Here is a 23,352-nt window from a genome sequence, read left to right on the forward strand (position 1 = left end):
AAGCAAGCCGTGGAAGGCCGCCTCTTCTCAGGCGCCCAACACAATCGTGGGTGCGCATTGTTCCCGAGATGCCCACGGGGATCCGCTGCGTTTGCTCCCAGGTGATTAGAATTGCTTTCATTGCGTTTACCGTACAGTAAGAAAATCATCAGGAGTCAGGCGGGAAATCTCATCTCGCCAGAACAAGGGCTGACTTGGAATCTATGCGGACCTGGTGGGAGGTTAGTACTATCATCACCTGGGCATTGAAGGCTCAGCGGGTTGCTTACCTGTATGGAAGCAGGCACGCAGCCCCGAGGGCGCTGTCGAGTGGTGAAGGTTGGAGCCTGGGCGACTGTTAGCGGCACCACTGCACGGAAGTCGCAGGCCCCTCCGCCCGCCTCACTGCCACTGCCAGTCCATCCATGATCTGAGCCTGAGATGACAGCGAGCGCCCTGGAGGTACCCAGTACGAAGTACAGCACAAAGTATACACTACAGTACTGCATTCACCACCGGCCGCGCCGTCAGAGAAACATTCACGTCGACTCCACCCACCCGGGTGGTCGAGAGGGGCCCGGTGCAGCCAATCACAGTGTGGCTTCCCGCCCTCGGCCAAGGCGCCCCGGCATCCGCCCATTGGATCATTGGATCGCGGCAGAGGCTCATGAGGCTCCATCTCCGCCTGCCTCTTTCTTGACTTGCTCTGCCCGTGCCGCCAGCCAGCCAGCCAGCCAGCCCGTGCCCGCGCCCTGGTCTGATCCTCCGCCCCAAACGACGACGTCTCTCCCCATCGAGGCCCCCTCCGAGAGCTCGCGGGCGGCTTCCAGCAGCAATCAGATTTTCAAGGGCCCTGCGCGCGCGCGCTCGACGCGAATCCGCCCGCTGTCGTGTCTCCTCGCCTCGCCTCGCCTCGCCTTCGAGCCGCGGAGGGGCAAAGGACCTGTGCTCCGCCCCCGTGGCGCGCCGAGCAGCAGACGACGACGCAGCGCCGGCAGCAGCAGGAGGAGGAGCTGCTGCCATGGCCTCGTCCAGCGACGGCCGCCATGGCCCTGGACCGGGCCCGGCCGCTGCCGCTGCGACTGCGACTGAGACTGCGACTGAGACCACGACTGCCTCTACCGTCGTCGACGTCGCCGATGACGCCCGCGCGCCGCCCCAGAGCCTCGAACCCGCGTCCGAGGGAGAGCCGCGCGCAGCCACGACCGCCGCCACGCATCAAGACCCTTCATCAAGCTCTGCGCCGCCTGCCCCGACGGTCGCGCCCGCCTCGGCCGAGCCCACCCCTGCTGCGCCTGCCACGACGGCCACTTCTGGCGACACGGCCGTGACGCCTGCCGCGTCTGGCGCAGCTGCGACGCCTACGTCAGATGGGCCTACCGGTGCATCGCAGCCGTCGCTCGAGCCCAAGGCCGCCGCCGCCTCTGCACAACAGACGGCTGACATCGCGCAAACTCCAGCACCGGCACCTGTGCCCGCCCGGCCGTCGACGCCTCCTTCGACCAAACCACCTACCGTCAACCCTGACCAACCTTCAACACCTCGAGCGGCTGCCATCAACAGGCCCAACCCCAGCAGAGGCGACACTCACGTTGACGAGCCCATGCCAGACGCTCCCGCTTCTACGCCGGCCAACGCGCCAGGCACGGATTCACAGGGCGTCCAAGACCAGGTTCAGAACCAAGTGCAGCTCGCTCAGCAGCAGCAGCAAAACGCCGGTATGCAGCAGCAAAACGACGACCAGTACCCGCCATCGACCCCATTCACCCCAGCGGCCATCTCCAACCTCGATCAACAGGCCTACATGATGATGGCCTTCATGTCCGGCGCCCAGAACGCCATGTCGCCCCCTCCCACCGTGACACCCTCCCAAGTAACCCTCCCCAACCCGCTGGATAGTGAGCTCAACGGCTTTGCCGTGAACAGCCTGCGTCAGGCAGCTGCCGACAAGGGGCTCGAGTCGTTTGCACGCATCGAGTTCGCCGACAGCGTTTTCCAGATGACCACATACGCAGTCATCATCGGCAGAGATCAGCGAGCCCTCGAGCAGGCCCGCCGCGACGAGAAGCGCGCCGAGGAGCACAAGCGCAGGATAGAAGAAAACGCCAGCAAGGGCCTGCCGCCGCCCTCCCCAATTCACCAGGACCGTAGCAAATTTAGCAAATCCTACGTCAGTGAGGAAGGTGGCATGCTGGGTCCCGAGTCCGATAGCGAAGAGAATGGCCGACCCGCCAAGCGCCGCAAGACCAGCACCACGGGATCCTCGCAAAAGGACAACGACGAGTCCCAGGAGAACATGATCTCCAACCGCCAGTACGTCTCGCACACGCCGGGTGCCGCAGCCGTCGACCTCACCTCGCTGCGCCCATCTCCCTGGCACGTCCCCTTCATCGGGATCCATTCCCCCGGCCCGGATATTGCGAGCAAGACCAAGGCCATCTCTCGGGAGCATTTAAGGATTGCCTATAACCAAAAGGAGGGTGTTTTTGAGGCCATTCCGCTCCACAAGAACGGTTTCTTCTGCGAGGATATCCATTACAAAAGCGACAAGGTCGTCCTGCATTGCGGCGACCGGCTGCAGATCAAGGACGTGGACTTTCGCTTCATGATCAACGGTGTCGAGCGAGGATGCACAGGTGCTGAGGAGTACAAAGAAGAGGAGCCAGCCGCCAAAAAGCGAAAGACTCACGGCGGCAAGGAAATGAGCTTCGATTTCGAGCAGTCGCACGGCAACGGCGAGATTCAGAGCACCAGCGACGAACTTTCGGACGTCGAAGTCAGTCCCCCAGAGCTGTCTGACTTTGGCGAGGATGCCGAAGGTGACGAGGCGGAAGAGCCGGCAGCAGAAGTCGCAGAGGCCGCAGGGGAGCCGCCGCCAGAGGTGAAATCCGAGCCTGTGCCCGTACCTGAAGAACCAGTGATACCGCAGATACCCAAGAAACGAGGACCTGGACGGCCACCAAAGAACGGCGTCATGTCGAAGCGCGAGCAGCGCTTACTCAAGAAGCAGCAGCAGGAGATGGCCAAGAAGACGTTGCCACAGGCTCCACCCGTTGAACCGCCGGTTAAGCGCAAGGTCGGCAGGCCGAGGAAACATCCACTGCCAGAGAACGCGGGAGACAGGCCGGAGAAGCGCAAGTACAAGCCGAGAAAGCCAAAGACGGAAGACGGTGCCGAAGGATCCGACGCCGAGAGGCGTGCGAGGGAGAAGAAGGACAAGAAGGTCCGACCCAAGTCCCCGCCCTTGGAGCTCAAGATCGAGGACTACACGGAGGAGCAGCTGCAGAAGCCGAACAAGAACTACGGTGTCTTGATCGACGAGACTCTGACGGCGGCAGGCCCCGACGGCCTTACGCTCAAGCAGATTTACAAGCGCATCTGTCAGCGGTATCCCTGGTTCTACTTTCACACAGAAACAAAGGGTTGGGAGAGCAGTGTCCGCCACAACCTCATTGGGAACGAAGCGTTCAAAAAGGACGAAACGACCAACTTGTGGTCTCGTGTTCCTGGCGTCGAGCTCGATGCCGGCAAGAAACGCAAGGCCACCTCTCCCGATCGCGCACTGGCTGCCCAGGGGTACGGCCCGTACTCGTATCCCTTCAACGCCGCTCAGCATCTACCACCTGGCGCACCCGGCTTCCCTCCTGGCCAAGTGCCGCATGGATACCAGATACCCCAGTTCCCGGGCCAACCTGGTCAGCCCGGGCAGCAGCAGCCGCCTCGGCCGATGCAGCCGTACGGCAGCTCTGCCTCGCCACCCACCGGTCCTCCTCCCGTGGCAGCCGCCCAGCCTCCGCCTCCAGCACACGTTCCTGGATACGGGCCACCTCCTGCGCCTGCTCGGCCGCAGCTTGGAGGACCCCAGCCTGGGGCATACAGCTCCCCCTACGCGTCTCGACCGCCGCCGCCACCGGCCATCGCTCCTGTCAAGACGGAAGACGGTGCGGCTCTCACGCCCGCCCCCGTGGCAGCCCAGCCGACTGCCGCGGCGCCAGCTTCTGTCTCAGTTACCCCCGCCGCTGCCGGGGCGAGGCCCGTCGCCGGTCCAGCACCGACCTCGCAGCCAGCGGCGGCCTCGGGGTCCCGGCCCTCGGCGACCTCGGCAACACCGCCTGCTAATGCGCCGCCTAGACCGGTCATTGATCCTCGCCTTCTGACCGCCGTGGTCAGTCTTAAGACCGGGTTGGTGGAGAGTCTCAAGAAGGCCCGGAGCCCCAACGCGGAGGCCATCGTCATGTCCGCCCTCAACCGATGCATTGGGCTCAAAACCGCAGCCACAGAAAATGACAAGATGGAGGCCATCTGTATCAAGGGCATTCGGCAAGTCATTGAGGGCTTCACAAAGAAGAACAGTCCGACTCCAGGGGGGACCACGACGCAGCCGGATATTCCCGTCATCTTCGAGACCAAGGTGTTTTCGTCCCTGACGGGCTTCAAAGACGTGTCTGTGAGGGCATTATCAGCACGGCTGGGGGCTTCTCGTGCGGAAGCGGTGACACTTTCGTCCATCGACCGAGTCCTTGGCCTCGCGGACGCAAGCATCGTTGCCCCGCCAGAAGAGGGCGAGCAGGGCGGCAACTTTGAGGGTGTTGAGCAGCACCTGATGAAGTCTTTGCGGCAATTGCTGCGGGGCATGAACCAGCAGCTCCAGGAACCCAAATAGAGCGAGCGTTGTACGCGCGGCGGAGGATCTCCTTGGCGGTCCCGTTGGGATATTCTCTGCGGGGATACATGTCTACTAGTATGTCGGCGCACGCGAGTGGGGTCGCTTCAAATGAGGCCAGCAAATGTTTTTATGTGACGCGCGGGTCATCTCTCGGCAAGGACCGACCGGTCATGGTCGGAGAGCCTGAGCTCAAGTCGCGGTCGAGAGAGGGTTGTGCGCCCATCACGTTGGCGGTACTCAACATATATCCAGGTAGAGCTATTGGCCCGGCGTTTTGTAGTTTGGCGCGAGGGTAGCGACGTTATTGAAAAAACAAATTGCACTTAGTTGGTGGCAACGCGTGCATGTCCGTGACGCTGTGGACGAATGTATGCGCCGTCATTATGTGTTGTCATCTTGGTGGCTCTGGCCTGGGCACAAGTGGTATTGTGATACTCTCCACGCGACACACGGATTAGTTGTCGTGCACCCAACCCACATCCAGCACTTTCAGAGATATCACGTTCGACAAGGGGTGGCAAACAAAGAGGGAACGGGAAAAGAGGTACACGATTCCTGCCAAAAACTCCGGTCCATTCATCCCATTCCATCTCATCCATGTACGACGTTCCATCTATCTGCGCGCTTTCTCTCTCTGTCTGTGGGCCGCAAACTCGATCTCTACACGAGGGCACCACTGCCGCCACCGCCACTACCACCACGGAGTTCGGGAAAGAAAAGGGGGGAGAAGTTTTAGGGGAAGAAGAAGGAGAACAAAAGGCAAAGCAGAAAGGCGAGGGCCACGCACGAATCGCGAGTTAGGTAGGTAGGGTCGGCGGACATGGTGGTGTGTGGATGGTTGCGTGGTCGGAAGCCTGAGTGACACAGCCAAGGGGACGTAGATGGACGTGTGTGTATGTGCGCGTGAGAACCTGTGTATGGGTATTTCGCGCCGGAAACAAGACGCCGCCGTCGTAGATTTGCGTTCTTCTTCCGGGCCAGTGAGTAAAGAAAAGGTCGAAGCCAAAACAATCTTGCCGCATTTTCCCTCCCTCTCCATTAACGCGGAGGTCTCTGTTTGTGTGTGTCCTTCTTTCGTAAGAGGTATAAAATCGTTGATCAGGTCGTTCATTGAAAGAAGACCGCCTGGCTGTTGGAGTTGGTCGTGGCGCGCCAGGAAGGCTTCGAACTTGATTTTGGGGGCTTCGAAATAGGTAGATAGAAGAGAAGAAAAAGTCCAGAAGAGAAAAGTGGAGGGTAATACATCAGGCATAGCTCTCGACGAGAGAAAGGTGGAAACAAGATGGGCATTATGAAGTGAAAGTTGAAGCTGCAAGTCGCCAGGCCTCGCTCCAGATTCAAGCCGTATTGGTCTTGATGCGATCGGGCCGTCCGGCCATCCTCCTGCGAAACGCCGCCTAGGCGCTCTGCGGTGGGAGAGGGCTGTCTGCCCCCCCAGGACCAACCGTGAACCCAGTCCCATCGGCCCTGCTGGCAGCAAGCTTGTCCATTCCTGAGACGCCGCTATCCGACTCCCCGAGCAGCCCCAGGCCACTCGGTATAGCGGACCCAGGGGCCTGCGTCTTGTGCTCCTCCTCGTTCGCCTCTTCAAGGTTCATCAGAGCCGGAGGGCGGTGGCGCATCTGCTTGGCTTTTGCCAGAGAGATGGTTTTTTGCTGGTAGGTGCTGGTAATGGGCTGCGTGTCGTCTCGGTCAATCGTCGCCTTCATCAACGCCGCCATCCATAGACGCCCCTGTTGCAAATTTGGTACCGCAAAGTAGTGCACGGTAGGTTTCGTAAAGTTGACAGCCCGAGAGAGTCCAGCCCGCGGCGGCACCAGCTTGAAGATGAAGGTGGCATCATCCCCTTTGTCGAGGCCGGAAGCGCCGTCACCACCAACGGGCAGGATATTGGCATATGGTAGGCCAGGACCACCTACACCGGTTATCGTCGCGTGCAGGCCCGTCAGTCGCTCGTTGTCGGCGGGAAGGACACGATGGAACGAAATGTCGATGAGCCCCTTCTCCTGCGTATCGTCTTCGGAATAGTAGTAAGCTAGGCGGCGGCCCTTGAGGACGAAGAACCGTGGCTTCCACGTTGTCATAAGATTCGAGCTCTTCTTCTTCATCCAACCATAATAATCGGCGTTCTTTTTGGCCTCAGTCGGTGAAATATTTTGCAGGCCACGGGTATAAGCGCTGGTCCCTTTCTTGCCCTTCTTACGGATACCCTTGCTCGGTGGCGTAGCCGTGGTGCTGGAGCCCTTGCCAGTACCGGGAGATTCCAGGTCGAAGCTGGGGCCTGCCGAGGGTGTGCTCGAGCCCGTCCGAGCGGGCGAGTCCAGCGAAGACTCCTTGGCTGACGCCTCTGTTGTATCCATCTCCTTGGACTTGTTGGTAAGCTTTTCGGATATGGCACGCATACCATGTCGTTTGCCCATCGGCTTTGGCACCATGGATGATAGCCAGTCAGAACCAAAACTGTTCTGCTTCACGACCACGGGCGGTGCTTGTTGTTCAGACACGGACCCAGAATCGAGGTTGGTAACCGCAGGCGGTGGCGCGTCTTTGGCAGGTGGCACGGGCCGTACCGATTCGGCCGTGTTTGTTGACGCGGTCCTTCGGTGCGGTGACTGGATACCGTAGTATTTTTGAACGGCCGAGGGCGGCGCCCCGTCGTGGAAGTCGGCGCTACCGAACCTTGAGTGTCTCGAGAGCGCGGTGGCGCTGCGCACTCGCTGCTCTTCGGTGTAACTGCCCTTCTTTGAATGACTCACGCTGTCACGCTTCCGAAGAACGTTGCGTTTTCGACCGTCTGCCTCAGTCCCCGAGAAGTACCCACGATCTAGATCGACGGCCGAATCTTGCAGCAGATCAGGATTCGACGTAGTCAACGTGTCTGGAAGCCCAGCCGACGAGAGTGGCCGCGGCGACGGCTGCGCAGAAAGGGCCCCGCCTAGAGTCCAGTTGCGGTCGAACGATGGCTGTTTCTTATGCGCTCCGTCGGCACTGGTGCTGCTTCCGTTAGTGTTCAGAGCCGGGACGATACTCGAGGTAGCGGTCGACGAGTGGCGTCGAGATTGGTTAAGCTGCCTTATGGAAGCGGCAGACGGCCGCTTCGCGTGGCCGGGACGTGTCGGGCTGTCGTGGCCGGACGGAGGCGACACAGGGGCGGTGAAGGTTGTTGGGCTGGGTCTGGGCGTCTGCGATGAGGACATGCGGCGGGTCTGCACAGACATCGGTCGAGCCGAGAGGGAGTTGGTGAGCGTGCTGGTACGACTCCTTATCCGTGCTGCGTCCTCTGAGCCCACTTCACTGCCGTATGTCAGGGTCGTTCTTCGCGTGGTTTGGCTGTTGACCTCGTCTTGTAGCGCTTTGATCTTATGCCACGTCTTCAGGCGTCTGCCAACGGAGCCCAGATCGAATGCCTTGATGAAAAGAGAGCTCTGGTCCATTCCCAGAAGCACCTCGCCCGAAATCTCTTGGTCGCGAAAGACTTCGCAATGATGCTTCTCGACACCGGCAGTGAACAGATGCTCGGCCACGTCGTCGGGGGACCAGGCCTCGACTTCAGCGCGGGTGTGGGCAGCGCTGTCTTCTTCTTCGTCCGTCTCCTCGCCCTGGATGTAAGACATCCTCGCATCGAGCGGGGCGCTGTATTCGCTACCTGAATCAGTGGCCGGGGCACGGAGAGCGCCATTGCTCGCCGGCGAACGCAGGTCGGTGATGTGCTCGTTGATGACGTTTAGGGTATCGTTCAAGACTTGGCTGTCCTGGCTCTGGTTGTTGAGCTTTCCGAGCCCGGCGACGGGTGGAGGGGTGCTGTTGGCGCTCGTCGTTTCCGATTTGATGGAGTTTAGCGGTAAGGTAATCGCTGCCTCGTCAGGCTTGCCAACCGGGGGAGATGGCGATGGTTCAGACATATGAGTCGGTTTCTGGGGGGCTCTGACAACGCCGGTGGGGCCGGGATCAATGTGAGCCTCCGCGACGGGAGCAAGGGGTTTCGAGTGCGTGAACGCAGGCGCGGGTTTCGGTGCCGGTCGTGTGTACACTGGGATGGTAAGTCAGGCACCCGCTCGGTACTCGAGCGCAACGAGACAGAAAAACAAACCTTCAGGGAAGAGACCCGTGTTGCCATTGACGAGATGGCGGCCAAGGAACCAGCCATCGCCAAACTCGTCATCACGCTCTATCAGCTCGACTCGATCGCCTTTGGCCAGGCTCAGTTCATCGGAGCTGCGGGCTTGAAAATCATCTGCTCGCTCGTATACATCATCAGCGAACACAGTCCCCCCGCATGTCGGGGTCGCGTCGGTGTGCCACGAAATTTCGAATCCGATGCGACGCGGATCATCAAAGGAGCAGCAAGACAAGGATGGACTCACGGATGACTATCAAAGTCTCGCCGACTTCAGGCCGGGCCTGGGGTTCGTTTGGACCCCTCGAGGCCATGGTGCTGCCCGTGTCGGCGGGGGAGGAGAGCGGCGCGGTTCTTGAAAGAGAGGGTTTGCGTGGGGAGAGCCGTGATGCCAGCAAGGCGGTCCCGTCGCCGAGTCGATGCCAGGCTGGCGGGCGGGCGTCAAGGAGAGTCAGGTGGCCGTGGAATGCAATCGTTGACACGGGGTGCGGATGAGACACGGGATCGGCGGCGTGGGCGGGGGGCGAATGGCCGTTTTGGCGGCGCGCTCGCCAATGTGCGTTGTCTTGTTTTTCCTATCACGAGAGTTGGAGCTCCTGGGAAAGGATAACAGCCGGCGCCATCGAGGCCGGCCGAAAAGCACCTCTGTTTGTGTTGGAACTCGGGAGGGGGGCTCGACCTGGAGACCTGACGTCGCGCTCGGGGCAGCCGCTGGCTAAGCCTACAGTGGAGAGTCGTCGAAGCACGGCTCGGAATGCGCGTCGTCGATGGAAACAAGTCGGCCGATTGGGCTGCGGGCTCGCAGGGGAACGTGGAGGAGAGGCGTAGGCAACGTAGGTCGTGGTCGAAGTTGTAGGATGGGCCGGGCGAGAATGTGGGTGAAGATGGCAGAACAAAAGATGGTTGGGACGAAGACGGCTGCGGAGGCCTGGGAGCTGCGCTGGTTGCGCTGGTTGCGATAGATTGGTCTGGTGGACGAATTTGGGTACCTTGCCATTTCCTTGCGCTTGACGGACCAGAGGGGAAGGAGGACAGCCAGTACGAAGTACCGCAGGACCGCTGGAGTGCCCGTTGGGTACTAACCGCATGGATGTGCCTCTGAACCTTGGGACAGTGGACCTTGGGTACCTGGAAAGTTATGGGCAGTGTGCGGTTACGACGTGTACCAGGCGGCACTAGGACCGGTGGTGGGAAAGGCAGGCGGGCATCTTCCACCCACTAGCTCGATGTACGCGCCTGCCCGTCCTGCAGCGCACCGACAAGCGTTGCGGGAACGCCTGAATGCCACCTACTGAGTTTTTAGCATGGGTGGGCTACGGGCACTGACTGGCGGATGTGACGCTCGCAGTTGACACTGGACGAGCCACAGTGCATAGGTAGGTACCTAGGCTTGACAGTGGGTACCACTCAGACCAGACCAGCTGGAGACTCTCTCGGGCTAGCGAGGCCCGCGGACGCTGTGCCAAATCTGGACTAGCTTCAGCGCGCCATCCGCCGGTCTTGATCAGGCAGGGCCCGCTGGCTGGCTGGTAAGCGGGAACCTTCATGTTTTGTCACTTCATTCCGTCGTTGCACCTTGTTCGTCAGTCTTGACTCTTGAGCCCGTGTGTGCGTGCTTTTGTTGGTCCTCGATGATGCGCAGATGCAGGCCCTTCCCCTGAGCCTCCCGCTCGCTGCAGCACGGCAATCATCGCCGACGTTGTCGTTGTCGTCGTCTTCAGTGCGCCGCCCGCATCGTCGACCAGTTGGGCGTTGATTCATGTCCGGCCGCAGCTTCACTGGAGCGACAGAGGCGGTCCCGTCTGCGGTGTTGCAGCCGCCATGTCATCCATCTGCGTCCCCGTCTCTCCACCGCAGTCATCGTCGCTGCTCCACCGTCTGCCGGTCGTGAGCCCGCTCGAGTCGCTACCGGGGGAGCTGCTCGACATGATAATGGACTGGTTCATGGACCAAGCATTTGTGCTCGGCAACGGGCAACGGTCGCGCGCCAAGGCACGCTGCTTCGCGTCTCGCGCCGTCCTGCGGAATCTGTGCCTCGCATCGAAACTGCTCTGCAAGCACGCACGGCCCGGATTGTACCGTCACGTCGTGCTGTTGGGCGGTCGTGACATGGCCCTTTTGCTTGGCACACTCCTCAACAACCCGCGACTCGGCCTGTCAGTGCGGGGGTTCGTGTGCCTTGCCGACGCGAGCGATGTATGCACGTCCGACTTCTCGTTACGGACAAACAATGCCGGCGGCCTCGATTTCCGACAGTATCAGCCTTTGGCAGCACTCGCCGACGTTATCGACGCCGAGTGGCAGCAGCGCATCCACTTGGACGGAGAAACGGCCCCCTATCTCCTCCTAATGGACACGCTCATTGCCTTGCTCTGGCTGGTGCCAAATGCCGAGCGAGTCTGCTTCCCACTTCCGGCAGAAAGACGCCTTTTTCACCAGTCACGCGCGGGGCCGGTTTTGCTATCGCTCTTTTATAGCGACCGACAGGTACCGCTCCTGCAGCACGTCACCCACGCCCAGATTTGGCCTCATGGGCGCGCACCTCACGACTACTTGGATTTGGGTCAATGTGGACCAGTCTTGGGGGCGCTACCTAGACTGGAGACACTTGAGCTGGCTGATGATGACGGTGATTTTGGGGATTTCCCGGCGGCCGGCTCCCACTTTCATTATTCAGGGCCCATCAGACACCTCATTCTGCACCAGAGCTCCTGCACGCCGTGCGATGTGTTCGATATCTGCCTTCGCCTCCCCGACTTGCAGACCCTGTCCGTCACGACGGACGCCGACGCTGCCACATTCTCGTTGTATCCAGTGTGGGATGCCAATCATGGCCCAGGAGGGCTGCGGTCCCCCAGCAACTGTCTCAATAACGGCCTCCCTCTGCTCAAGGACACACTGACCAGCTTGCATCTCCAGCTGGACTACAACTCGCCTGTCGCTCCTCTGATTGGGCCGGCGGGGAAGCTCACATGCTTGCCTGCCATGTCCATACTCAGTGTACTCTCCATTGGCGTACTCCAGCTATACACTTGGGAGGAGATGATGACGCCCGATTCGCCCCGTAACAAGCTCGCAAGCGTCTTACCAGCATCACTCACCATCTTTAGGTTACACATTGACAGGGCTCTCCGGTTAAGCCAGCAGAAAGCGTGGTACGGAACTCTCGTGAGGACACTAAACGACCTTGCTAGCGACGTGAAGAGTGTGCTGCCGCATATTGGGACCATCGTCGTTGTCCTCTCGGGCCCATATCTTGAGATGTACTGTAGCGAATTCGCCTCTCTGACCAGGGTCTTTGCTGCAACGGGAGTGCGATTTAGTTGCGAGACTGGTGAATAAAACCCGGGTGTAGTTGAACCCATACATCCTGCTGTGAGGGACCGTACTCATTGAGAGCACGAGACTTGGTCCTGCCGACAAGGCATCTAGGGTAGCCGGGCTCTCCGGACTTTATGAAGGCTGGGCGGGATGTGAAGCTCGGTCAAACCCAGTCAACGGCTGTTCTTCGTCGGGAAACGCCGCTCGGGCGGGGAGAGAACGTGCATTGCATCATCTGCTGCGTCGTTGAGTTTTTTACTCGATGGAGCCACAACTGCCCGATGCGTCGTCGAGCTGAGAACCTTGGCTATCACCCCCTTTGCGCTAAGACACGGGATGCTACTGCACTCATACCGTACCTGGCTAGGATGAGACCACGTCAGGAGTACGAATGGCATGGCATTAACCTTTCCCTGCGGCTCGTACGAGGTTCTAGAAGTGACGGTCTCGCAACAATGCCCAGAGGTCACCTTGCAGGCGAGCCGAAATGAGATATGCAGCCCGCTGGCCGCGACTGCCGGCAACTGTTGGAAAGAGCAGGGGAATGTAAGAGGAGACGGGGAAGTCGGGAAGGCGCAAAGGACCGAGACGAGACGGGACGGGACGAGACTGGCGCCATCGTCGTCAACAATCTCCTGGTTCATCGAACGCTCCTGCCCATCAAGTCTGAAGTAACGTTGGTACACACTCTGTACCGCAGGGGGAATTGCTTACAACCAGGACGGAGTACTACCTACCTTAGTAGTAAGGTGCTTTACATGAGTACATTCGCACTACTAGGGAGGCACGTAGGGTACTTCATGATATGCACCCCGGCTCACTGGTCGCTCCTGCCCTCGTGGTCAAACGACGAGCGTGTAAATTGTACCTACCGATGCACATGCAAGCAGTGGCAGCCTGCAACTGACTGCATGAGATGGCGCCAGCACCACAGCGCGCCTACGTACTTAGGTACCTGGTGGTAGTAGGTGTTCAACCTCGTACTACGTGGTACTAAGGTAACAACATTTCAGTCCATACCTCTAGTCCAGGAGGCTCCTAGGCAGTGGGCAGACTAGAGCGACATGGCACTGTGCGAAAAACGGGGCACCTTTCTCAGATCCGCAACCAAGCCGCCCATAATAGTGCCAATTGCCGGAAGCCTTTCCCCGGTCCTTTGTGCACCAAAGAAATGCGTCCCATGACGCCGCGACGATGAACTCGAATTTCATCTCATTCCCACTCGCACCAACGCGCATGGTCGCGCACCGCGCAATACGCACAGCAATAACTCAGCAACCCTCGGCTCACGGCTCGTCCAGTCGGGTGCAAGCCACTCGACGGACCCTTGCCGCGGCCCCGAGTCCCGACAACTCGCTCCCAATCAACGCGGCAACTTTGTGCGACTCCCCCGTGCCAGCGTGTGTCGGGTGACTTGTCATGCAACGACTACAATCGTATTTCTGACTGCCCAAGCTGCCTACCTATTCGTCCGTGGTCAGCGGCTGGCTGTTGACTGGCTGTTGACTGGCTGGGTAATTACTACTTGCGACTAAGAGCTCGACTCCCGTTGTTGCAGGCTTCACTGGCACTGGCAGCCCTGCCATGCCCGTCAGAGAGCCTGGCAGCCCAGCAACACTCGAACACGGTTTCTCCAGGGGCATGGGCCTCACATCAGCTGGAGGCTGCTGTGACCCCGGGCGCTACGCACCCCCATCCTTTGTGCATGGGAAGCTTGCTGGGTGCGGCTGACCGACAGCAATCCAAGAGGGCTGCCGTGGTGCAACCAACAACCCGCCTCGAACTCTCAACACCGAGTCCTCCATCCTCCATCAAATCCCCCAAAAGTACCCGCCTGCCTGTGTGTTCGTCTTCATGCCGCCGCCCAAAGAGCCTCGACAACGGGCGGCGGCGGCGAGCAGGGGCATCGCTACAGGTGCTCAGCGCTCCAACATGCATAGCCTATCCGACACCAACGAAACGTCGTACGCTTTTCTCGGTGCTCTCCGTCCCTCGTGGATGACAAGAACGGACGATGCTCCGATTCCCGCGTCACGGAGACTCAACGCCTGCCGTCCCATGTCTGTGGCGAACCACGATCCTGCCAAGTCGTCTCGCGCGGTGCCTGTTGATGATCCGCACGAAACTCACTCGCCGGCTGTTACGGGACCGCAGAATCACGATGTGAATCTCGATCTTGAACAACGGCGCCAACCCGCTGGCCCTTCGAGGTAAGTTTTATATCCCTTCAACCCTTGATGTGGCCCCAGCCCAAATAGTCACGGGGCTTGGATCGCTCTTCCTAGCCAGCGCGCGGGAGCTCTATCGCGTTCCTTCGCCGCCCAATTTTCCCCAGGTCGTCAGGCTCACCGAGGTGAAAACAGAGTTGCATCAAGTCTCCCATCGCCGCTCCCTTCTGGCGAAGCTAGCCCGATAGTATCGGCCACGGAATTCGCTCCCGTTGAGCAGCCAAACTTCCTCACGCCTCATGCCGTCCGCAGTCCAGCCGGTGCCCCCACTCCGCCGACCGCCACACCGACGCAAACCTCATCGCTTAGCAGAGGCCCAGTACAGGCGACCGGCCAGACCTGCCCGGCGGACTTCGCCAACTCTGGCCAATGTCCATCGACTCAGGGCGCCGTGGTGGCTACCGTACCAGCTGGAACCCGCCCTCAGGCGCATCATCGACCCGACCAGCCGGTTGGTACTGCTGTGGATGAAGCCTATATCACGCCGGCGCCACAAATTGTCCCGAGCTCGGGCGCCACCCATCCCCCACGGACACAAAGCCGCAACGATCGAGATCCTCCTGGCCGCAATGGCCCTAGTTTCTCGTCAAACGATGTAGCTCGAACACGGTTCTTCGGCCAGTTACGCGACGGCATAAGCCAGTGCATCCAAGCGGCTGGCGGTGTGCAATTCCTACCGATGCACGAAAGAGCGAGACTTGACCTCCTCATCAAGGCCTGCGTCGCGGGCGATTTCGGATGCCTGTTGCTCCTTCAGCTGTACAGTATATGGTCCATAAGGAGAGGTGTTGCACATCGCCTCCTGAGCTTGAACCCCGAGACAGTTGACGCATCTTTCCAAAATTTCCCTATCATAGTGGGAGACAACAACGACCTGGTCTCCAACATGCACTGGTTCGCCGCCTTTCCGTGCAACGATATCAGTGCCCAGGGGGGGCGTTGTCCGCCTGCGTTGACACATTTCATGGCAGAGAGCAGCAACTTCATCGTCCACATGGCAAGTAAATGGTACCCAATGCTGGCCGAGGTTCGGCGTAGAGGATTCCCTCCGCTCGTTTCTGATATGAGGCTTTACTTGCGATGCTCCTCGCCTGTTTTTCTGCGCTGTATTTTCACCAGCTTCTGCCGCAGTATCGGCATGACGTCTTGGCCGGCGCAATTAGAATTGCAAAAACTCTTTGAACTCGACGTGCGGAACGAAGATTGCCTTGGTCCCCAAAGTGAGGCGCTTCAAGCGGCACGACAAGATGTTCTTCAACGCTACGCATGGACGGTGCGACATATAAGGTCCAATCTGCAGCATTTCGGTAAGTTTCATTTCGACAACGCATTACTTGAATGAAAGAGCCTAACGAAAGAGCCTACAGGACCATTTCCAGGCGGTCAATCTCCTCGAACACCTAACACCTTGACAAACCCTACGATGCAAGTCGCTGCGCAGTCACCACCAGTCTGCGTCTCATGCCCACCTCCTTCGGTAGGTAGTCAGGTTCCTGCACAGGGAGGCTCGCATTCCCCGTTGTATTATGGGACTAGTGTGACTGCTATTACGCAGGGCGAGGTCTATTCAATGCCAGCACACCAGTCCCCGGTATCGACTGTCCTTTCGAGCCACGGACCAGTCCAAGGTGTCGACTATACGTCTCCATTATCAAGTGTGGCGCGAGAGGCTCTCCATGGCCGACTGGTCCCAAGCCAAAACGCCATCGTGAACCCTCAGACCAACTCTTACATGCCCTCGCAAGGTCAGACCCGGGGGAATGTTGCACAGCATTCGCACTCGAGCCAGTCTCCTTCGTCACAGATGCACTACCAACAGCAGACGCCTCTTCTCCCGCATTCAAGCACCCGTCGAGCCTGCGCAAATACACCACCAATTTCTCCCCAGAGTCTGCATTCTGTGAACCCTCTCGCGGCAAGGGAATATCCCAGGAGCGAGTATGACACGACATCGCTACGAAATGGGCTTCATCTCGCTCATCTTCGGAGTCCTTCGAGAACGCCACGGGTACCGGACTGGAAAAGGTATTTCCAGTACGTCAGCCACTTTGCTGTTGCTCCAATGGAGGTGCCCCCGCGTCGAGGAATCCGGATTCTACAGTTCAGCCTCACGGAGGCTGAGGCAGCCCTTGCGATGTCTGCCGAGCAGGACCCGCGTACTGTCCTCTTCTCGAACGGATCTACACGGTATCGACTCAGGACTTGCAAATACATACGAAACACCTCGTTCGTGGATGCTTCTACGTGGGTTATTAGCCCAACGTTCTGGCCTCCACATATTTTCCTTGAATTCAACGGCGAACCCGTTCACCCTCGACGCAGGGTCCATGCTCATACCGACCAACCCATTGAGCTCACCCGCATGTCGCGCCTCGGGGTCAATCAGCTACGTGTTAGCTTACCCTCGACCGTGGAAAAGGGCCTCGAGGAGCCTTCGACATTTTTTATGGCCGTTGAGGTGGTCACTACCTCGGACTACACAACATTGCTAACTCAAGTGCAAGAACGAGAGCATTTCAGCCTGGAGGGCACCAAGACGGAGATGCAGAGGAGGCTGAATGGAGTCAACTTTGATGACGACATTGTCATCCAAGACAAGACCATTCACATAGGCGTCACAGACCCATTCAGTTCAAGTTTGTTTACAATACCTGTCCGAGGGGTAGACTGCAAACACCTCGAGTGTTTTGACTTGGAAATCTGGCTGCAGACCAGGAAAGGAAAACCGTCCAAACAAGGCGGCGAACCGAGTCTAGTAGACGACTGGAAATGTCCAATATGTCGGCTTGATGCGCGGCCTGTCAGCCTGCGCGTGGATGACTATTTCGCCAACGTTCGCGCCAGTCTCAGTGCAAGTGGCGTGGGTGCCACGGTGGTCAAGTTTATTCTCGTCGATGCCAACGGCGATTGGACCTTGATGAGGGAACCAAGCGACAAGGGAGGCAATGGCGCGCCTGATTCGAGGTCCCGGAAGATGCCCAGTGCTGAGGACGACGCCCAGGACGATTACCCGGCGCAGTCCCTGATTGTCTTGGATGACTGAGCCATGCCACCAGCGCATTGTCATTGCACTCAATATCTGCCGGCCTTTATCGCATGGAATCACCAAAAAATATCGAGTGGCAGGGGATAGCATCATGTGTGAATCATCTTGCCAGGACTCATTGGAACGGCGTTTCCAGGATGCTTGGGAAATAGGCAATAGCTTGGGGTGCAAGCGGAGGCGAAACATGATACCCGGTCATGGGGCGCTAGGTGCGATTGTTCGGGATGCTCTGTAGTTAGGAGCATAGCAATTCGTTCGCATAGTTGCCACGCAATACATGAAGCCGGTCTAGGGCGGCCAGTATGATGGATGGCCTCAACTTAATCCGGAGGCGCCTGCCCGCCCGAGACAGTCGCTGCACTTGAAGACGAATTTGAACTGCGACAGTTATGGGAAAAGGTATATGTGTTGCGGTGCGCTAAAGAGATACAAGAAGCACGGTGGCGGGCTTCGGCAGACTAGAAGTAGTGCATATCCCGGCCCCGCCACAGGTACTGGGTCTGTAACCCGCCTCAGCCGAAGCTTCTATTCCTCCGACTCAAGTTCAAAGTTTGAACGACGACATATTCGGAAGCTCAGACCGACGCGTCCTCTTGCCTACAAAATGTGACCCTAGGCTATTTAAAGACTTTGTATCGTCTTCTTTATTCTTCCTCAGACATTGCCGAGGGTACTGGCAAAGAATTGTGCTCGAGCATATAGACACACGTCAAAGGAACCGGCATCATGGCAGAACAATCGGTGCGAGGGCAGAGCCCGCCGAGGCGGATGAGAGCGTGCGTTCCATGCTCCAGGTCGAAAGCTCGATGCAACTTTCGGGAGTCCAATGTCGCGCGACACTTGTGTGACAGGTAAGGGGCGTCTTCGTGCTTCGCGCTGCTGCGGCCCGTATTGAAAGCTGATGAGTGAGGTGTCTCAGATGCCAGGATCACGGCATTAAGTGCGTGGCCAAGTCCACGAAGAGCCTGAGGAAGCCGAGACAGATCCGGCCCTTGAACAGGTGTGTGGAGTGGACGCGTTGGAGGCTTCGGACTGGAGGCTGACGAGCTGTAGTCGCTTGTCGACGTTGGAGAGACAGCTCGAAACGCTGACTGCGGCGTTGGAGATTCGCGCTGGAGGCTCGTCGCTGGACTCGGGTGCGGCCAAGTCTGAAAACCGCGCTGGCGTCCTCAGCGCCGACCAAGTAACCGCGGCCTTGACGCCCGACTCGATGGCGACGAACAGCAGCCGCGATGGGCCGGCCGTCAACCGACACGGAGGTGGCGAGGAAGCACAAGCCGCGGCCGTCACGGGGCCAGATGCCGTCCCCGTCTACGGATTGACGTGGCCCCAGGCGGAGCGCATTCTGGACATTTTCCGCACAAAGCTCATGCCCAACTTCCCCTTTGTCATCGTCCAGGCGCACACAACCGCCAAGACCCTCCTAGAGGAGAAGCCGTTCCTCTTCCGGGCCGTGATGCTTGCCGCGGCACCGCTCCCGCCGCCTAGGCTGGCCAAGATGAAGCGCAGCGTGCTGGCGTACCTGGGGCAGCACGTGCTGGTTGAGGAAGAGCGCAAGCTAGACCTGCTGCAGGGTTTGCTAGTCTGCCTCGCGTGGTGAGTCTATCATGAACACAAAATGGATTTGGCCGTCCTCACGTATGAGAGAGACGTGAGGAGGTTAGAGAATCGGTTTGCTGACGACTTGCTGTTTCTCTCCAGGGCCGATCTACGCCACTTGCAGGACGAGCAAGTAACGAGTCTGACGTACCTGGCGCTTGGGTATGCGCATAATTTGGGCATCACGAGGATGCCCCCGGTGCTGCTGCGCATGATTGGTATGGATGAGGGGCCGGAGGATGTGATGCGGAGCAAGAACCAGGCCATGATGCCGCAGAGCACGCACTCTACAGAGGAGCAGCGCGCGTATCTCGGCTGCTATTGTCTTCTTTCGGTGTATGTTCTTCTTGTCTCTTTCCTCATGGCCACTGCACTGACACGTTGCTAGCAACTCGACTCAGTTTGGGAGACAGAACGGGCTCAAGAGCCAGTACATTGAGCTCTGCGGCAATGCGCTCAAGCACAACCGCCAACATGCGCTGGACGCCTTCCTCGAGCGCACCGTGCGGCTGATGCAGATGGGCGAGAAAATATCGGAGGCCTTTGGCGCGGCCAACGACTGCGAGCGCGGAAAGCCGTACCTCTTCCTCCTCGAGGACCAGACCACGGCGTTCAGAGCCGAGCTCGACACCGTGATGGACTCACTCACCCAGGAGCTAGCGCACGAACGGGCGACTCACGCCCACGGCATTGACGAACGCCATCTCGACAGCTGGGAGAAGGCGGCTGTGCTACACTACAACTACCTCCTCGTACGTCTGTACGAGCCGGCCACGCACCTGCAGGAGCTTGGCGCGGACGACGGCGACGGCGAGGGGTCCTCGATGGCAGCGTACCGCGCGTGGTGCCTGGGCTCGTGCCTCGATGCCGCCAAGGCCTACTTGGACATGCTCTTCACGCTGCACCCGGCGTACTATCTGTATTATGGCATCGCCAATTCGGAGCAGGTGACGTTTGTCATGGTGATCTCGACGCGCCTGCTGCTGCTGCCCGCCGCCCCCGGGTGGGATCGGTTTCGCGCGCGGGAGTCACTGGACTTTGTGGCGGTGCTGGACCGCCTGAGAGAGTGTCTGGAGGAGGCGGACGCGGAGCGTCGGCAGGACGTGGAGGCGTTTACGCGTGAGATGGGCGTGGACGTCTCGGAGGAGGAGACGGCCGCGGAGGGAAGGCTCATGGGCACGGCGAGGAAGTTGAGGTGGGCACGGGCCTGGTTCGAGAAGAAGGTAAAGGATGGTGACGACAGGACAGTTGGGCAACGACGAGGCGGCAGCGACGCGGCAGCAGGGGAGACGGTGGCCGGGGAGGGAGAGGCCGGGGAGGAGGAGGAGGTACAGAAGGAGGTTGTGGTGGTGGGCCGGGGCGAGAGCTTGGAAAAGGCCGACGAGCGGGCCAGGTATAGGGCCATAGAAGGCGGATCGTACTGGTTCGGCGGTCTGATGCCGAACTCGGCGTGGAGCTTTGACGACGTCGACATGTAGGGTCTTTTGGATTCTTTGTTGGTTACTCTCTTGGGGGTTGCCGAGTTGATTTTCTCACTCTTTCTTCTCAGTCTCGCTCTCTCCATCTCTGCTGGCGCGCGGGCGGGCGGACTTTAGCCTGTCAGCAGCCGCGGTGGCAAAGTTGCAAGTCGTGTACCATTAGTATTTATTGTTCCTGGGGGAATCAACAAGAGAGAGCCTGCCCGCTACGGGACTAGCCCGGGGCGATAAGACATCCCATCTGTATAGAAACCGGGCACGGATGGGTTTACGAGATATACGATGTTGCTGTCTGCTGGGCGGCAGTGACGAGACGATTCCGGGAGAGGGGGGCAACCCAATCCATGTTCCATGATAGCTCTACCTTATGCAACGCCTGTTCGCCCGGCCGATGTGACGGGACGGACAGTGGACGCGCGCGGGATCAGCACCGTCTTATTCCCTCACGAGCGGCGGAAACCACGGCGGCTCGACCAAAGACTTGTCGTCGCGGCAGACGCACGTTGATATGCTGCCTGTAAAATTATAAAGTATGCAAGTCTCCCTAGCCAGCTCTTGCATGGCCGCAGCGACAGCAGCAGCAGCAGCAACGACAGCAGCGGGCGCATCATCATCGTCATCATCAGCCAGCCATCGGAGTCAATCAATCGGCTGGTTCCAAGTACTGCAGTCTACAGTATATACTGTGCTTCAAATACAGTCTGTACAACCATTCCACTCGCACTTAAAGGCCAGCTCCATAACATCCCGGCTCGCGACGCCAACCCAGAAGAAAGAAAAGCACCCCCTCCCACTTCCACCAGCCGTACAAACCCCCCAAGTCAGTCAATCAGTCAGTCAGTCATGGCCCCGTCCGCGCAGTACGCGTGCGCGCAGCACATGTACGCCGGTCGCGCCGACGACTACGACTCGTCGTGGCACCGCGGCTACACGGCGCGCTTCATGCAGCTCGCCGCGCCGCAGCCGGGCGAGCGCGTGCTGCTGCTCGCGTGCGGGACGGGCCTCGAGGCGGAGCACGCGGCGCCCCTCGTCGCCGGCGGCGGCAATGGCAATGACAATGACGATGGACATGGCCATGGGCTCGTCGTGGGCGTCGACGCCACCGACGCGATGCTCGCCGTCTTCCGGCGCAAGCGCGACGCCGACCCCGTCCTGGCGGCGCACACGCGCGTCGTCCAGCACGACGTCACCGACCTGTCCGGCTGCGCCGCCGACGACGAGGTGAAGCCCGGGTCCTTTGACCTCATCGTCTGCTCCAACGCCTTTGTGCTCTTCGACGACCCGGCCGCCGTCGTGCGCCACTGGAAGACGTACCTCAAGGACGGCGGGCGCATGGTCATTGACGTGACGCACGAGCGCAACCTCCACCAGGGCCTGCTCATGGAGGCCGTCGCCGAGCGCATGGGCGTCGCCTTCCCGTCCAACCGCCGGTGGATCACCTCGCGCGACTCGTTCCGCCACGTCCTCGAGGGCGAGGGCCTGCGCGTCGACACGGTCGAGGCCCTGGAGAAGGTGTCGGGCAAGGGCACCGTCTACCTGGGCGCGGACGAGACGGACGCGCAGTTTGACTACCTCACGGCCATGCCGCTGGGGGACGCGCTGGCGACGGACGAGTTCAAGCACAAGGCGAGGCCGCTGTTCAAGGAGGAGTGGCAGAAGGCTTCGGTGGACGGCAGGCTGGAGGTCTGTGACATCCTGTACGTCTATGTTGCGCGCAAGGTCTAAGTTAAGTATCGTGGTGGCATCCATGGCCACAAAAAAGACGTCAATCATATCCTGGCCTTGGGCGGCGGCAGCGGCGGTGATAGTCTCGGCTTAATCGGGATCTTGGGGTGATCTCCCTCCAGCTTTAGGCCCGTGACCTTCTCCAACTCCTCAACCGCCTCGTACGCCCTGCCGAGAGGCACCTTGACCGTGTTGAACCCCTGCGCCTTGGCCTCTCTCAGGTTCTCGCCGATGTCGTCAAAGAACAGCACGTCGCCCGCCGTGATGCCGTCAGCCCACCCGAGCTGCCTGCCGCGCGGGGAGACGGCATTCTCCCTTGCAAATTTGTCCAGCGTCGCGACGGCAAGCTGGTACATCTTGGGGTCGGGCTTGCGGACGCCGACGTGTGCCGACGAGATGAACACGTCAAACATCTGCCGCAGCGGGTCCTTGAAGTAGTCCTCCGAGTGTAGCTTATGGCCTGGCGGGAATATGATGGTGTTGCTCAGCGCGCCGAGCAGGTACCGTCCGCTCTCCTTGAGCTTCTGCAGCGCCGGCCACATCCACGGGTCCGGGGCGTGCGACTTGGTCATCATCTCGTCAAACAGAAACTCGCCATCAAGGCTGGGAAGCGGAGGCAGGTCCGCCGATAGCTTGGGGTTCTTGGACCTCTCCCTCTGGTAGAATTCCTTCCAGAGTTTGGCATTGTGAAGGTCACGGTTGAAGCCGTCGTAAAAGGCTTGGTCTACGGGGATGTCGCCCCTCTCCAAGCGGTGCCAGAAGCCATTGGGTTTTGACTTGGAGATGGAGAAGTTGACCCATCCCGGAGGCACGCCCAGGCTGAGCTCGTAGTCCAAGATGGCTTGAAAAGGAGACACGACCTTGGCAGGCGTTAGGGGCGGCTCAGATAGGGGGCTCCTGGACATCGACTTACACAGACGCCGCCAATGTCAAACAACAGGACCTTGGGCTGATTCCGAGTCGCTGCCATCTCGTCGTCTATGGCCTCCAGAATCTGGTCCACTGACGGGTCTTCGAGACTAAACAGTGACATCTGCTGGGACCTTGAATGAAAGAGACGCTATGATGCCATCGCGTGCGGGTTGATGCAGTCAACAAGTAATACTGGCTCGGGTCGCCCCGCCCCCATACCGCGGTACCTCGGCTGCCGGCCGCAGTGTTTGAATTGGCTGCAGTCGGACCTGCATCTTTGG

The 23,352-nt window shown here is 59.6% G+C and overlaps 7 protein-coding genes across 7 annotated transcripts; 5 read left to right on the forward strand and 2 right to left on the reverse strand.

Annotated features, from left to right (window-relative positions):
• The first annotated feature begins 899 nt into the window (after positions 1 to 899).
• Positions 900 to 4,962, forward strand: JDV02_002197 (uncharacterized protein). Its single transcript, XM_047983197.1, has one exon. It carries the CDS (start codon positions 1,001 to 1,003, stop codon positions 4,640 to 4,642), a length of 3,642 nt encoding a protein of 1,213 aa, XP_047839167.1. The 5' UTR covers positions 900 to 1,000; the 3' UTR covers positions 4,643 to 4,962.
• A 2-nt stretch (positions 4,963 to 4,964) lies between these two features.
• On the reverse strand, positions 4,965 to 9,718 carry JDV02_002198 (uncharacterized protein). The gene is made up of 3 exons (XM_047983198.1): positions 9,010 to 9,718; positions 8,736 to 8,879; positions 4,965 to 8,675 (listed from the first exon to the last, which is right to left on the reverse strand). Exons 1-3 carry the CDS (start codon positions 9,074 to 9,076, stop codon positions 6,043 to 6,045), a joined length of 2,844 nt encoding a protein of 947 aa, XP_047839168.1. The 5' UTR covers positions 9,077 to 9,718; the 3' UTR covers positions 4,965 to 6,042.
• Positions 9,719 to 10,583: 865 nt separating this feature from the next.
• On the forward strand, positions 10,584 to 12,104 carry JDV02_002199 (uncharacterized protein; the record flags this gene model as incomplete). Its single annotated transcript, XM_047983199.1, has 1 exon — positions 10,584 to 12,104. The coding sequence occupies one exon, from the start codon at positions 10,584 to 10,586 to the stop codon at positions 12,102 to 12,104; it is 1,521 nt and encodes a 506-aa protein (XP_047839169.1).
• Positions 12,105 to 13,251: 1,147 nt separating this feature from the next.
• On the forward strand, positions 13,252 to 17,781 carry JDV02_002200 (uncharacterized protein). The gene is made up of 3 exons (XM_047983200.1): positions 13,252 to 14,293; positions 14,447 to 15,618; positions 15,679 to 17,781. The coding sequence occupies exons 1-3, from the start codon at positions 13,938 to 13,940 to the stop codon at positions 17,352 to 17,354; spliced, it is 3,204 nt and encodes a 1,067-aa protein (XP_047839170.1). The 5' UTR covers positions 13,252 to 13,937; the 3' UTR covers positions 17,355 to 17,781.
• A 138-nt stretch (positions 17,782 to 17,919) lies between these two features.
• Positions 17,920 to 20,530, forward strand: JDV02_002201 (uncharacterized protein). The gene is made up of 5 exons (XM_047983201.1): positions 17,920 to 18,208; positions 18,277 to 18,357; positions 18,411 to 18,953; positions 19,059 to 19,292; positions 19,345 to 20,530. The coding sequence occupies exons 1-5, from the start codon at positions 18,084 to 18,086 to the stop codon at positions 20,432 to 20,434; spliced, it is 2,073 nt and encodes a 690-aa protein (XP_047839171.1). The 5' UTR covers positions 17,920 to 18,083; the 3' UTR covers positions 20,435 to 20,530.
• A 747-nt stretch (positions 20,531 to 21,277) lies between these two features.
• JDV02_002202 (uncharacterized protein) lies at positions 21,278 to 22,269 on the forward strand (the record flags this gene model as incomplete). Its single annotated transcript, XM_047983202.1, has 1 exon — positions 21,278 to 22,269. The coding sequence occupies one exon, from the start codon at positions 21,278 to 21,280 to the stop codon at positions 22,157 to 22,159; it is 882 nt and encodes a 293-aa protein (XP_047839172.1). The 3' UTR covers positions 22,160 to 22,269.
• JDV02_002203 (Microsomal epoxide hydrolase) lies at positions 22,116 to 23,258 on the reverse strand. Its single transcript, XM_047983203.1, has 2 exons — positions 23,073 to 23,258; positions 22,116 to 23,019 (listed from the first exon to the last, which is right to left on the reverse strand). Exons 1-2 carry the CDS (start codon positions 23,190 to 23,192, stop codon positions 22,204 to 22,206), a joined length of 936 nt encoding a protein of 311 aa, XP_047839173.1. The 5' UTR covers positions 23,193 to 23,258; the 3' UTR covers positions 22,116 to 22,203.
• Between the last annotated feature and the right edge of the window lie 94 nt (positions 23,259 to 23,352).

This window comes from Purpureocillium takamizusanense, chromosome 2 (genome assembly GCF_022605165.1).
Source record: "Purpureocillium takamizusanense chromosome 2, complete sequence".
Taxonomy (NCBI): Eukaryota; Fungi; Ascomycota; class Sordariomycetes; order Hypocreales; family Ophiocordycipitaceae; genus Purpureocillium; species Purpureocillium takamizusanense.

Bases quoted from the DNA above. Each gene is read 5' to 3' on its own strand.
- JDV02_002201 (XM_047983201.1), top strand. From the start codon at position 18,084: ATGGCAGAACAATCGGTGCGAGGGCAGAGCCCGCCGAGGCGGATGAGA. The intron at 18,209-18,276 runs GTAAGGGGCGTC...GAGGTGTCTCAG, and splicing joins GCGCGACACTTGTGTGACAG to ATGCCAGGATCACGGCATTA. The intron at 18,954-19,058 runs GTGAGTCTATCA...GTTTCTCTCCAG, and splicing joins TTGCTAGTCTGCCTCGCGTG to GGCCGATCTACGCCACTTGC.
- JDV02_002198 (XM_047983198.1), bottom strand. From the start codon at position 9,076: ATGGCCTCGAGGGGTCCAAACGAACCCCAGGCCCGGCCTGAAGTCGGC. The intron at 8,880-9,009 runs GTGAGTCCATCC...ACGAGCGAGCAG, and splicing joins CGAGACTTTGATAGTCATCC to ATGATTTTCAAGCCCGCAGC. The intron at 8,676-8,735 runs GTTTGTTTTTCT...TTACCATCCCAG, and splicing joins CACGGGTCTCTTCCCTGAAG to TGTACACACGACCGGCACCG.
- JDV02_002203 (XM_047983203.1), bottom strand. From the start codon at position 23,192: ATGTCACTGTTTAGTCTCGAAGACCCGTCAGTGGACCAGATTCTGGAG. The intron at 23,020-23,072 runs GTAAGTCGATGT...ACGCCTGCCAAG, and splicing joins TTGACATTGGCGGCGTCTGT to GTCGTGTCTCCTTTTCAAGC.
- JDV02_002200 (XM_047983200.1), top strand. From the start codon at position 13,938: ATGCCGCCGCCCAAAGAGCCTCGACAACGGGCGGCGGCGGCGAGCAGG. The intron at 14,294-14,446 runs GTAAGTTTTATA...AGGTGAAAACAG, and splicing joins CAACCCGCTGGCCCTTCGAG to AGTTGCATCAAGTCTCCCAT. The intron at 15,619-15,678 runs GTAAGTTTCATT...AAGAGCCTACAG, and splicing joins GTCCAATCTGCAGCATTTCG to GACCATTTCCAGGCGGTCAA.
- JDV02_002197 (XM_047983197.1), top strand. From the start codon at position 1,001: ATGGCCTCGTCCAGCGACGGCCGCCATGGCCCTGGACCGGGCCCGGCC.